Source organism: Squalius cephalus, assembly GCF_949319135.1.
Source record: "Squalius cephalus genome assembly, chromosome: 10".
In the NCBI taxonomy this organism is placed as follows: Eukaryota; Metazoa; Chordata; class Actinopteri; order Cypriniformes; family Leuciscidae; genus Squalius; species Squalius cephalus.
Window position 1 is genome coordinate 12,056,888 of NC_137131.1, and position 14,684 is coordinate 12,071,571.

Sequence of the window (14,684 nt, forward strand, 5' to 3'; positions counted from 1 at the left end):
TAATTTATTTAATTATTAAATACGAATGAAATGTGCTCGTATTTTGGTAGGTATAATTTTTCCACTCGCTCAGTTTGGCTTTATGAGTGACCTCGTAACTATCCAATAACAATCTTCTTATGAGCAACACCCACTAGCCAATCCTGGCGCGGGGGGCGGGACTTATGACATTACGGGTGAGAAAAAAGATCCCACCCTCTAAACTTTACTGTTACTGCTGTAATCCGACAGTATTCATACAGGTAGGAGACGAGCAGTCCGCCGAGATCCCCGCGTCACTCACTCCGCTGGGGCCATGAAGAGAAGGCTTCAGAAAAAATATATCATCTTGATTCTAGGATACTCCGTGGCGCTGATTTTAATTCCCTACGTGTTAGATTACCGGAGCAAATCGTCCCACATTAAAGATGGATATCAGCAACAAAAGTGTCCCGATCTGGAGAGCGCCATCGCCCTGTGGAGTAGCACCAGGACGGGCAACTCAACGGAGGTGGAGGACTATGGCAACAGGACTCAGTCCAGAACACACATCTACCTCCACGCAACCTGGAGGACAGGCTCCTCATTTTTAGGGGAATTATTTAATCAGCACCCTGATGTGTTTTATTTATACGAGCCCATGTGGAACATGTGGCAGGCGCTTTATCCAGGAGATGCGGGCAGTTTACAAGGAGCAGTGAGAGACATGATGAACTCTCTGTTTAGATGCGATTTCTCAGTGTTAAAACTCTACGCAGGCTCGTCCAACGTGAGCACCTCGTTTATTTTCGGCTGGAAAACGAACAAGGTCATTTGCTCCGAGCCTCTCTGCAAAGCGTATAAAAAACACGAAATTGGGTTAGTTCAAGGAGACGTGTGTAGCAAATGCCAGCCCAGAGATCTCAAAGAGCTGGAGAAAGAGTGCAAAAAGTACCCCGTGATGGTCATCAAAGACGTGCGGGTTTTAGATCTAGCGGTTTTGGTTCCTCTCATGCGAGATCCCGCCATCAACCTCCAAATAGTCCAGTTGTTTCGCGACCCCAGGGCTGTGCACAATTCTCGGATGAAGTCCAAGCTGGCTCTGGTGAAGGAGAGCATACAGGTGTTGAGGAGCAAGAAGCAGAGCGACAAATACAAGCGCCTTCTGGTGCCTAGCAACAGGGTCCACCGAGCCGAGAACTATGTCTCCAGCGCAATGGAGTTAATATGCGACAACTGGCTCAGCGACATGTTGCTCGTTATGAACGCTCCGCAGTGGGTGAGGAGAAACTACATACAGCTGAAATACGAAGACCTGGTGCTCAGACCTGTGGACGAGCTCCAGAGGCTCTATCGTTTCTCCAACCTCACCCTTTCTCCGGCCATGGAGAAGTTCGTGGTGAACATGACCCACGGACAGGGCTATTCTTCAGATAAACCCTTCCTCATATCATCCAGAGATGCCAAAGAGGCAATTTACGCCTGGAGGGAAAGGCTGAATGTAGAGCAGGTGAACCAGGTCGAAGCCTACTGCAGTGAGGTCATGAAACACCTGGGTTATCAGAAGAGGAACATGGACAAGACCTAAAACCACCTAAACATGAGTGTATGGTAAGTACATGTCTAAATGTTAACAATGCACCATGATGTCAACCATCAGACAGTTGGTGAGCTGACAGCATTATTTGGGCACTATGAAGAAACCTCAACACAAATGTAAGTGATATCAGGTCACACTGTGCATTAGTGTGCATTTTGCAGTATTGTTGTTACAGATATACAAAGCATGAAAAGAAAAGTGTTTTTTGGCGAAGACACCATATCATGTTTGTTTGGTTTTTTTTGGACATGTGCCATGGTAGTACCATTACATTCCTGCAAGCACATGCTTCATGACTTTCAATGGGAACACTTTACAATACGGTTCATTATTTAACATTAGTTAATGTATTAACTAACATGAAATAACCTTGAGCAATACAGTTGTTGCTGTATTTGTTAATGTTAGTTAATAAACAATAAAGCTGTTCATGTTAGTTCACAGCGCATTAAATAATGTTAACAAGATTTTAATAAAGTATTAGTAAATGTTGAAATTAAGATGAATAAATGCTATATAAGTGAAGTTCATAATTAGTTCATGCTAACTAATGTGGTTAACTAATGAACCTTACCATTTCAATACCAAGATAACACTACCACTCAAAATTTTGGGGTCAGTAATTTATTTATTTATTTATTTTTATTAAAAGTGACAGTAAACATTTATAATGTTACTAAAGATTTTAATTTCAAATAAATGCTGTTTTTTATTACTACAGTTTATATTCAAAGGATCCTGAAAAAAAAAAAATCTCGTTTTCAACACTGATAATAATAATAGGATGTTTCTTGAGCACCAAATCAGCATATTAGAATGATTTCTGAAGGATCATGTGACACTGAAGACTGGAGTAATGATGATGAAAATTCAGCTTTGCCATCATAGGAATACAGTACATTTTTAAATACATTAAAATAGAAAATGATTTATATTGTATTTTTTTTTTATCAAATAAATGCAGCCTTGGTGAGCATAAGAGACTTCTTTAAAAAAAAAGATCTTACAGACTCCAAACTTTTAACATTTACCATGGTACTGTCACCGTACATTTTTAAGTAGTTTTACATAATTACATAAGTAGAGAGTTAATTCTCAATTTACACTAATTATTTTGTAAATCTGATTATACATTATTAAAAAAGTACTAACATTTTTTTGGACCTACGCCATGATAATATCATGGTACATACATACAGTATTAACATGTCATCTCTATGCACTTCCATAGTATATTTTTGTAAGGGAAATGCCCTTTATTTAATATTATTACTATTGTAATTGAATTATATTTTCATGTAATATGAAATAAGGTCACTGCATGCTGTTCTACTACTCTATAGGCCTATCAGATAAAAATGGAAAATGTGGCATCCATGATAAGAACGGGCATGTTTTCTACTGTTTTAGATTAGCACAGAGTTGTTAAATGGATTGGTTTACATTAATCTAGCACAACTATACATTAATGCTTCCATCCGTTACATGACAAGTGTGTCAGTACCAGAATGATTATGCAACAATGTAACCAGTGTAGTTGTAAAGATGTAAATTGATTTTATTGGCAGTGTGCTGTTATGCAGTATATCTGAATGCCATGCACATATGCTGAGTGACCATTAGCCTTATGGTTGAAGCACACTTTCTGGTGTCAGTTATGATCTAGCCTATACAATGAGATCTGTCCTTTACAGGACTTTAGGATATGAATTTTATTATGCTTAGTGATCCCTTGGGTAGACGAAACGTGATGTTTTATAAAGTTATAGATCTGAGTTTGACTATTGTTTAATGTTAATGTTTGTTTATAATATATTAACTTATATTAATGTTGAAAATGCATGTTAACCGATATAAATGCTGTAAAAGTATTGTTCATTGTTATTTTATATGTTAGCTAGTCTATTTCTCAAACTAATGCTAACAAAATGTTAGCATTAGCTAAAGTTAGAGCTGTGCGATTAATCATTAAACGATCACGGGCTCGACTCTCGATTCAAACACACGCGGTCTTATTCCTAAACGACAACGATTTGGCCTTGTTTATTAAACCTTTGACAAGTAGCATGATCACAGCGAACATTCAAATCTTGTTGCCGCTGATTCAGAGAGAGCAGTTGTGATGTATAATAGGCTTGAAACAGCTTCACAAATAACTTTTCAACCACACAGTATCATTTCTGTGTTCCAATAATTTAAATTTCCGAAATACTGGGATAGTAGTTTATAGTTTGGATATAAACACAGATGTCTATGGTAGCAATCAAATATAGAGTAAATCACCTTTTGAAAGTAACTTAAAGGTAGGGTAGGTAATTTCAGATAGGCTAGCAATAGCAAATCTAGATCCCACCCTCCCTTCAGAGCGTCTCCAAAGCTACGCCTCCTTCAAAACACATGAATGCGCACAGCCAGAGCGGAGTGTTTATATAATAACACATAAATCCGAGTCTAAGGACTTGAACAGCTCTGAACATCACGGGTTGCCATCTCGTAATTACGGTTGCAACATGGCGTGAACGCAACATAAGCTAGTTGTATTGGTTCAGGAGGAACTGTAAAAGGCGGCTGCTGTTTGTTTGCGCCGCTCTGTGACTGCCTGTCTACAACTCTGCATAGCCTTACGGAACGCGCTGATGACGTGTGATGTCTGTGCGAGCAGGGTGTGCAGAGGTATGGAAATACATACGTTGACAGGCAGATAGGACATCATATCAATGCATTTGGACCGAATGCAGAGATTGGAAGAACATTTTTTGTCCTGAGACTTCCATGGAAGATGTACGTTTTAATATTTAGACCACTTCTATTATTGATTGCTATCAGAATGTGAAGAGTTTTAAACAACAAAAAGTGTTTATGAAAAACATTGCTTATCCTACCTTTAACACTACCGATAAAGATGGTATCGATTACATCATTACACCAGTAGGTGGCAACAAGTGACTGTTAAATGTAATTGTCATTGAATCATTAATTCAAACTGATTTTAAAAACAAAACAAAAAACATTTATTCAAATTAATGAAATAGTTTTGAAATGATTGCAGCAATTAACATTTTGTGAGAAACTCTAGTAAATGCAATGTTATTTTTAGTTGTCTATTCAGAATCGTGAGATTCGTGATCTCTATTTTAAACCAGAAATCATGATCCTCAATTTAACCAGAATTGTGCAGCTCTAAAGGGTATCATTTCAATAAATAATTGCTGTAAAAACACAGGCATGGGCAAGAGTGTAGAACCAGTACACTATATTAAGCATTAATGATCGTGAACATTAAAGAGACAAAAGAAGAGCCGAGTTTAGCCGAGGTCATTGATCCAGTCTGAAACCGACAGCACATGGTGCCAGTGGAGTCATACGGTTAATTCTATCCTCTTGAACTCTGCAATGTCCTGGGGTATAATAATTTGATAAGTTCCAAAAAGGCCTGGATCAGCGAAATGACCCATTTCATTTGTACTCTAGTCAATACAATGGGAAAAAAATGTTGGAAGTTGGAAGCACAACAAATTTACCATAAATATCTTCTCAGCACTGTGACCGGTAAAAATATCTGATAGCGGTACGTGACAAATCAATTAGCCATCATGCTTGAGTCTAATTTCATGGTGAGGCATGTAAACGGTGCTGAATAACAGAGCGATGGATCATGATACAGGCTGCTTTGTTATCGCTATCAGAGGCAAGTGATGGGGGCTGGTGTGACCTAACAGACTGACCACACGTGGTTGGAACAGGCTGAAATATAGGGACTGCTTTGTGCTGGTTAGTCCCTGGAGCTGAGCCTCACCAGCTCAATCTGTGACTTAGACATGTTGGCACCAGACATACATCACTGACCAGGACAGACCTATGGCTCTTGGTATCAGAGTTCATCACAGGCTTATTTTCAAAAATGACTTATATGGCATATTTTTTTAAATGTTTTTGATTGCTTTTGGTTTAACTTTACTGTTTGAGCATGCCCATGCATTTCATCTCTATAAAAGAAACATTACAAAAAATATATTAATTTTATAATTAAAGGGTTAGTTCGCCCAAAAAAAAAAAATTCTGTCACCCTCATGGGTTCCAAACGTTCAACGTAAGACTTTCGTTCATCTTCGGAACACACATTTTTATTTTAATGTAATAAAATATACTTATAATAATTCAGGGTTCCCACGTATCCTGGAAAACAACTTCTTTCCATTCCTGGAATACATGGAAAATTAGATAAAATGAAAAATGTCCTATATAAAGGAAGGGCTCTTTGTTTGCTATCTGTTTATAACCAATTCGCAATTTGAAAGTTTTATTTTTCATGCTGCTAAGTACACACTGCAAAATTTTGGGAGTTACAACCATATTTAAATATGACTGAATACAAAAACAGTGATAAACATAGCAACAGATGGGACAATAAAGTCTGACGTGTCAAAATTAATCTGCATTAAGTGTAAATGCAGATTAATAGTCCTGCCATTTGTTCTATTACATTTAATGCATTTCTTTTCATTCAATTTTTTTATTTGATTAAGCAATGTTTACTTAAAAATTAAAACAGTATTTGGAGGCTACATGCTAATGTTTTAATTTATTATTTACTTATAATTATTATTAGCATTAATAATTCACTGACTTTTATTTTGAAATATTTAAACAATTTTTTTTTTATTTTTTTTTTTGCTATGGTATTGAAATTGAAACCTAAAAGCAGTTGTCATAATGCGTAATTAAGAGCTCATATTAAAAAACTGATTTTATAGTTAAGTCATGTTCATGGCCATAAACTGCAAAAGACTTACTGTATGGTTATGGAGAGAGATATTACTTTATTTCCGCCGTAGTGAAATTGAAAATGTCCTGGAAAATGATCGCTGAAAAAGAGTGGGAAGCCTGATAATGATCTGTCTTGGAGGGAGGTTAATAAAAACACCAAAAGAAGCAACAACAAAAAAACTATTAATATATTAGATTATTTAAATATAATATGTACTTTTCTATTAACATCTCATTCTATTAGTAATTTCTAATTTTCATTTCCAGTAAGAATAGGCCAATAGGAATTTAAACTGTCACGCTAAATATCTGTGACAAATTCTAGCGGTGTCAGAAATTACGCACTGTACTTTTACGACTTAAACTTTGTTGACATTCCACACAGAATCAGTGTTTTTAGTAAATGTCCCAATATCCCCTGTCCACAATAACACAGCTCAAGCTACTATGTTTCTCCCTGCTGTAGGAGCCTGATGTGCTGTAGGAACAGGACAGAAGGGGAACAGCCAGATATGAAGCCATGAAGCCATGAACCAGTTGGAACTGATAGAGCTGAGGAGAAACACCCCGAGATCTCCTTCGCAGTGCCATCATGGAGCACAGAGTAGACGACAGAAGAGTTTGATGAGAGACGCTTACAAACCCACCGATCTCAAATGGTACTGACAAGAATCATGTAGGAAAAAGACTAACGATAACAGTGGGGAAACCCGTTCAAAGTGAAACGGCTACCAAAGGCTCAGTCCCGGTTGTGTCCTGACAGCCAGATTTCATCCGCAATAATCCCTGCCCAATCCCCAGCAGCCCATAATCAGCCACACGAGACAGGCGCTTGAGTCGTCGCACATGCACTAGGCCTGGAGACAGATCCGACAGACCGTTGAGTGTTCTCAGTTCATTGGGTGGATTTCATTATGAAAACATTCTTAGGAATTCTTGCATTCATCAACCACGTATGAAAAGGGATTGTGTGTCATTGACACGCCAATATCTCTGGCACCACCCAAAGAAAACTGTGAAGCACAAAGTACAATTCAATGAGCTGAAGAGCTAGGCAAAAGGATGTAGAAAGAGTTTTCCCAAAGGAAATTCTGACTTCTCTACAACAACTCATAGCATTCCCACTGGTGTGAAATTTCTCAGTTCCCCCTGGAGATCACCAGTTTGTTCTTTTTGTATGAAGTCTGCACCGGGCTGTTAGACTATGTATAAAGAGGATAGGATTGCAATTTGAATAGTTAAATGGGCGGAACGTCTAATCGAAAACTAAAACACTCAACCATGCTTTGAGGATACAGGCATTATTGTGCTCTAATACAAATGCTTGTACTGGTCAAGGACATTGATGGTATTATCATTTTGTTAACGTTGTTTTGTCACCTTTTAAACATTTACTCTAAAGCTATGTGAACCATCATGAATAAATGAACAAATCTCTTATTTATTAATAAAACTTGTACATACATTTTTGTAGTAAACACTAGTTTTCTTGTTTTATTATTATTTAATGACATATCAAATAAATCAAATACCTTATTTAGGTATTGCTACTGAAGCCCACTTTAATATATTGGCTATTTTCATACATGTACAATTGTTAAACTACAATGTACACCACAGTTTTGTTGCATTATTTGACAGGCTGAGTGCATCTTTATGTATAATAATAATAATAATAATACTAGGAATGTATATGGGGGGGAAATAGCAATTTGGTGTTCCACATCACAGACATAAAAATGGCAGCTTATGGATTTTGTTGTTGTTTGTTTATATGGCATATATTGACATGCAGAACAGCAAGTAAAAGATGAATGCTACAGGAGGGAGTTACATAGCTTGAAGGTACATACAAGTCCACCAATAATACGGTGCGGACAAAAGCTACCAGACATGTTGGGAGAGTCATTCAGAAGAGGAGTGATTTCATAACCCACGTGTTGCAGGATTACATGTGAGTTCAGTCTTTTGCTACAGCCGGTTTAAGGTTCTCCACCTCAAACTGCGATTGCCACAAAGCCCATGAGGCTCATTTTCCAGCCGAAACTCCACAGAAATAGTGCAAATCTCCTTAATTCACATTTAGGTTCGGGTCAGGTGTTGAATTAGATTTTGTTGCCCGGTGATGCAGAGCTCTCACACAGCTCAAACAGCCCTGTAAAAAGCAAACGACGGACAGGCTCAAGTGCAGACAATTGAGGCAGCTGTAAAGGTTACTTCATGAAAAGAGTGCAAGGTTAGTTTATGATGTTGAATATAAATTGGAATGAATGATAACATTTCAAACATCTGCAAGTTAGTTATTAACTAAACGCTTAGACTTTAGACTTGCATTCATTAACAAGAATTCATTTCTAGACACGGAGGACTGAAGAAATGCACGTTGGCGGTTGATGGCAAGGGGTCATCCGTTTACTGTGTGAACAGACATACAGCTGGATCAATCTCATGCCAAACATTCCAGATTCCGCCGACTGCCATTTAGCAGCAACTCATACATAAATGGAAAGATCCACCAAGAAGTACATTCTAACACGAGGCGCAAAATGAACCCCACACACGTGAACTGTTACTGATAAGAAAGTCACCTTGATTACATCATCCTTCATCACATACTTTCTGGCTGAGAGTGTGCAAGTGGTTAATATTCTAATATAATATAGCAATACATGCAAGGACTGCAGCTCAGCTGCAGCTAAAGTGCATGGCCCATACACTCTGGTTGCATCCAGCTGTTTAAAATAAAACTCCCACGTCTGTGCAGAACAACATTCATATTAACAACGACCAGCACGTCAACCTGACATTCATACAACCAAGATATTGAAGGAAATGTAAAATCCAACTGACTAAAGTTGAATGTTCCAAGGTTCCCGTATGCAGTCATGAGATAAACATGCACTCATGTCAAACAATGTTGCTATTGTGTTCGAAAGCTTTCACAAACACTTCTGCCATGTATGGCCTGGAGTATTTACAAACTCATTTTCCTGATGGTGGAGGTGAGCATTTAAATGCAAAAGATTATCGTCTAATGTAATACTGGCTGTTTATACGTAAAAACTGACTTCCCTTCAAGAAAAATTGGCTAGTCATAGATGTCAATCTTATTTCCAGTTTGTGGCAGCATTGCTAACAGAAAACAAAGAATTAATGACTTAAAATGTTAATGTGGCAGGCAGTGATCGTATGAAAGTGAATGTTAAGGGCAGCAGAGACCGTTCGAAATCAGTCCATTATCATATAAAACAGCAATAAGAGCATTTAGTATCCAAAGCCGTTCGAAATGCATTCTTAACAGCAGTTTTATATTTTTTTTTCCTCCTACAAGTCACATTTTCATGATGAGACACTGAATCGAAGTCTGTCATATCTTCAATTACGCCGCCTCCACTCTGGTAAATAATCCCGAGCACAAACCCTCCTGCTCTCCATCTTTCTGTTTCCTTGATTTTTCAGACCCACTGCATGAGATATTTGGAGGGGTCATGAATGGTCAGATGGAGTTATGTGCAAGAAAAGTTAAGGTATGAAGCACAGGGAGGCGTGGTTTAATGTTTGGGGGCGGGGTCAAGCGTGGTCCTCGATGGGGAAAACTAAACGTGTGCCACGGCTCAAGAGCTCATGTTCACGTGTGTCCAGTTCTCGCTCCAGAGCGTCTTCCGATGTGCTGTCGCTGCGTTTGCCGTTCACGCCCCAGCTCCCGGCCGATCCTTCGGGGCCAGAGGATGACGAAGCTCCGTTGGCCGTGATGGCCGTGTCACCGTAGGTCAGCGCCAGGTCTCCTTCGTTCAGGATGAGGTCTGAGTCACTGTCTCGCAGCGGCTCGTGGTTCTGAGGAGCACAGTGACAAGTCGGACATGAAGGGAGGAGGACGGGATGCTTGAGGTCCACACACACACTCACACACACTATTCAAGCACAACACAAAGGTTCATGAGGGACACTGTGGAGTCACAAGAAGACAGGGTAAAAAGAGAAATAGACTTAGATGTCCTTATGCAAGAGAAAAATCACACACTTACCTGTGTTTAATGCAGCCTTCAAGTTCAGCTGGAAATACCATAAAGTTATAGTATGTATATGAATGACCAACCAAGTCATTTTTGAAGAAGAAAAATCAATATTTGCTACAGCACTATTGAATGCTTGATTCTGACTCGGTTAGTGTGTTGACGGCATGAGCTAAGCAAGGCAACCGCATTTCAAGGATAAGCATTAGAAAAATGTCCTGAGGAAAAAAAAAAAAAGATTAAAAAAATTCTTGATGAAAAAGGGAGGGGGGGGGGGTCTTTATTTAAAAAATGCTTGCCATTTAAAAGAATATCTTCATTAAAAACAATGTAGGTTTAAATATTTTTTTTAAATATCTTGATTTTTTTTTAAAAAAGACACAATTGGCTTAATGGAAATTAATTCATTATTTATAAGACAATGCATAAATGATTTAAAGTCCCCCTGTGTTTTTTTATTTTTATATATATATATATATATATACATATATATATATATATATATATATATATACAGTACAGGCCAAAAGTTTGGACACAATACTATTTTTAATGTTTTTGAAAGAAGTTTCTTCTGCTCATCAAGCCTGCATTTATTTGATCAAAAATACAGAAAAAAATGTAATATTGTGATATATTATTACAATTTAAAATAATTGGTTTTCAATTTATTATACTTTAAATTATCATTTATTTCGGTGATGCAAAGCTGAATTTTCAGGATCATTACTCCAGTCTATCAAATGATCCTTTAGAAATCATTCTAATATGATGATTCATTATCAAAGTTGGAAACAGTTCTGCTGCTTAATATTTTTTCATAACCTGTGATACTTTTTTAGGATACTTTGATGAATAAAAAAAAGAAAAAGAAAAAAGAAAAGAAAAAAAAAGAAGCAAATATTTTCAAGATAGAAATCTTTTATAACAACAATATACACTACTGGCCAGTAATTTGGGGTCAGTAATTTTTTTCTTTATTTTTTTTTAAATAAATCAATAATTTTATTCAGCAAGGATGTGTTAAATTGATAAAAAGTGATAATAAAGAAGATTTATATAAAAAAATTAAAAAAAATATTTTGAATAAATGCAGTTCTTTTTAACCTTTTATTCATCAAATATATTAGGCAGCAGAACTGTTTCCAACACTCATAATAAATCAGAACATTAGAATGATTTCTAAAGGATCATGTGATTGACTGGATGTCACATGTGACACTGAAGACTGGAGTAATGATCCTGAAAATTCAGCTTTGCATCACCGAAATAAATGACAATTTAAAGTATAATAAATTGAAAACCAATTATTTTAAATTGTAATAATATATCACAATATTACATTTTTTCTGTATTTTTGATCAAATAAATGCAGGCTTGATGAGCAGAAGAAACATCTTTCAAAAACATTAAAAATAGTAATGTGTCCAAACTTTTGGCCTGTACTGTATATATATATATATGCTTTAGGACAAACCATGTGCCAAAGCATAAGTCAACATCATTGCTGAGTATTTACTCCTTAAAACTGCAGTGATCAAAAACGCGGTTTGAAATCGCTGGCGTTTCTTACGTCACAAACTACCTTGTAACCAATCACATCAACGCGTTCATTTTTTTTTTTTTTTTCGTTTGAACACGTGCCATCGCAACAATAAACAACTCAAATGTAGGAGCTTCCCAGATGGACTTGAAGGCAGCATAAGCAAAGATAGCAAATCATCATTCACGTTATGCATATGTTACAAACATTCTGCAAGAAAACCATCTCCCACAGTTTAAAGACTTGCCATGCACAGATCACTGGGTTTAATGGTACTTCATACAGTCACTGGGTTCTACTGAAGGGGGTTGTCACTGAGGCACAATCATACCAGGGGATTACACTGTGTGCCAACAGATCAAACAAACTAAACTCTGTTATGCAACAGTTAGCTTCACATATAGCTGCTGTTTAAATCCTTTGAGAAGGATCTAAATAATGCCTGTTCCTTGTTAATGGTTTGGGTTGGTGTGATTTAGTCAATGAAGATCACCTGTTTAAGTTCTCAAAAAAAAAAAAAGAAAGAAAGAACTAGACCTGTGCTCAGTGGATCAGCAGAGTTAAGGAAAGTCCTTCTTATCTCTTATTGCATGGCTCTCAGGGAAGATTCTTTCTGATTGGTCAATTTTGGCATTCTGCAAACAATTTCTTTTTTTGTATAATGACCGCTAAACTGGATGATTAATCTTTGTCCCATGCAACAATTGACTAAAAGAAAGAGATATTTTTTCAAGCAATATAATATATGTTATGTTACTTATTTATGTATTTGCAAAGTAGCCGTATTAATAAGAGGAATATTGTACAGTTAAATCAGCCATTAAAGCAAAACAAACCTACCCACAGCTAATAATGTACATATCAGACACATTATGGCCTACTTATTTTTGCTTTGCCACTAAAAAATATTCCATAAGACAACAAAATCAAAACGGTAAAAAAATGTTATATATATATATATATATATATATATATATATATATTTATTTTTTTTTTATTTTTTTTTTCACTATTGTATTCAAAATAGAGGTTGCCTATTTTCCGGCAATGACTTGCTGACTCATTATCCCATACTTAACTTCCATAAATGACCAATTATCATTAAGAGAACTGTTCTGCCTGATTGCCCTTTAGTAATATAAAAGTTCAACACAAAAGATCTTTAAACAAAGAAGTAATTTCTAGCCTGTTCTTCACTTTTGACGCAAAATACAAAACAGATTTAACTAGACTAGAGGAACTAAAATGCAGGTGGAGGAAGTGAATATGAAAATGAAAGCTTTGTTTTCAAACAAGACAGCAGAACAGAGAGGGAAAGTCAGTGTGAAATGAGAGGATAATTAAAAATATAGTGTTTTAGGAGGGCCTAGAGAGAGCAATCAAAACAAGAAAAAGAGGAATAGAAATGTATATAGACAGACACACTGGTGTTTTTAGATGGCCTGACCCAGTTCACCAGGATGTACTTGACTTAAACAGTATGACTCATGCACTGAGGAGAACCATCATCATTATAGGTCTGAAAACAGATAAGTCATTGCTGGTATTCACAGCGTACCATGCGCTGCAGCTACGAGGGGCATAATTGTGTTACGAGGGAGAGAGGTGGGCGATCGAGCAGTTCTGCAGGACATTTAGCTCATTGTGACCCAACAGCACAAAGTAAGAATATAAGACGTTTGTGAGCTAAGCTAAGCAGCCTGAGCTACAGTATGAGCATTGTGATGAATAGGGGAATTTGCAGGAGTGAATGGGGCTGTGACCACTGTGAATAACTGTGTTCTCCATGCTTGGGATACTGGAAAGCTTCTCGGGCTCACCATCATCAGAGTGGCATCATGAAAGGCTCTTTTGTGACCAGGCACACACTGAATGAGTCTTCCTTAGGGTCTGTGTCCAGTCTAAAAGCTTTTGTGCGTCTGTCTGTCTTTCTTTCTCTCTTTTCTTTTCAAACAGGGTTTCACAGAGCAACAACATTGGAAAGCAAGCTATGGAAACCAAGGCGTGCTGCTGAGGAACTCTTTCTGAAAAAGCTACTTCTCTAGAAACATGCCAAAGTGCAGTGTGAGGTGATGACCAATTTAATGGCAGATAATGGGCCGTTTTGAGAATATTGGCATTGGGTTAATTCCAAAATGTATCAGTTTGAATCTACCTAGTCAATGGATAATGCATGTTTTGTTTTCACATATTTTGAATTAAGAGTAAATTAACATTACAGTAATACTGTGAAAAATGATAACTTTTTACATTTTAAAATGACATTTATTCCTGTGATGGCAAAGTTGAGTGTGTCAGCATATTAGAATGATTTTTGAAGGATCATGTGATGGTAATGGCTGCTGAACATTCAGCTTTGCCATCACAGGGTTACATTTAATTTTAAAATATATTTATATGTAAAACATTATTTTAAATTGTAATATTTTGTTGTATATTTGATCAAATAAATGCTGCCTTGAGCATAAGACTTTTCAAAACCATTTTTTTTAAACTTTCATTTTAAAATATTTTAACACAGAATATAAAAAACTCAAATTTGAAAAAAATAAAATAGATGGATAAATTATAATATAAAGGTTTTGATCCACTTCAAATGATGACTACTGTATATACATACACAAAAAAATGATATACATACACACACATATATACATACATACAAATATATATAAATATATATATGTATATATGTATGTATGTATGTGTTAATGAATGTATGTATGTATGTATGTATGTATGTATGTATGTATGTATGTATGTATATATGTATGTGTGTGTTTATGTATGTATGTGTGTGTGT

General features: G+C 36.5%; 3 protein-coding genes across 8 annotated transcripts in view; 2 read left to right on the top strand and 1 right to left on the bottom strand.

The window, feature by feature from the left end:
- The window catches only part of plcxd1.1 (phosphatidylinositol-specific phospholipase C, X domain containing 1, tandem duplicate 1), a 102,201-nt gene that overhangs the window by 16,422 nt on the left and 71,095 nt on the right, over positions 1 to 14,684 (top strand). The window lies entirely within an intron of this gene.
- Positions 211 to 7,011, top strand: chst7 (carbohydrate (N-acetylglucosamine 6-O) sulfotransferase 7). The gene is made up of 2 exons (XM_079884376.1): positions 211 to 1,569; positions 6,792 to 7,011. Exon 1 carries the CDS (start codon positions 296 to 298, stop codon positions 1,544 to 1,546), a length of 1,251 nt encoding a protein of 416 aa, XP_079740502.1. The 5' UTR covers positions 211 to 295; the 3' UTR covers positions 1,547 to 1,569; positions 6,792 to 7,011.
- Positions 8,178 to 14,684, bottom strand: part of slc9a7 (solute carrier family 9 member 7) — a 41,232-nt gene continuing 34,725 nt past the window's right edge. For 2 of the 4 annotated variants that reach the window (XM_079884373.1, XM_079884372.1), the window contains one exon: positions 8,178 to 10,159. In XM_079884373.1, coding sequence (XP_079740499.1) covers positions 9,896 to 10,159 — 264 coding nt within the window. In that variant the 3' untranslated portion in view covers positions 8,178 to 9,895. Of the gene's footprint in view, positions 10,272 to 14,684 lie in introns of all 4 variants that reach the window. The other 2 variants (XM_079884375.1, XM_079884374.1) reach the window with 1 other exon arrangement.

Excerpts from the sequence above, each read along its gene's own strand:
- chst7 (XM_079884376.1), top strand. The coding sequence starts at position 296 with ATGAAGAGAAGGCTTCAGAAAAAATATATCATCTTGATTCTAGGATAC.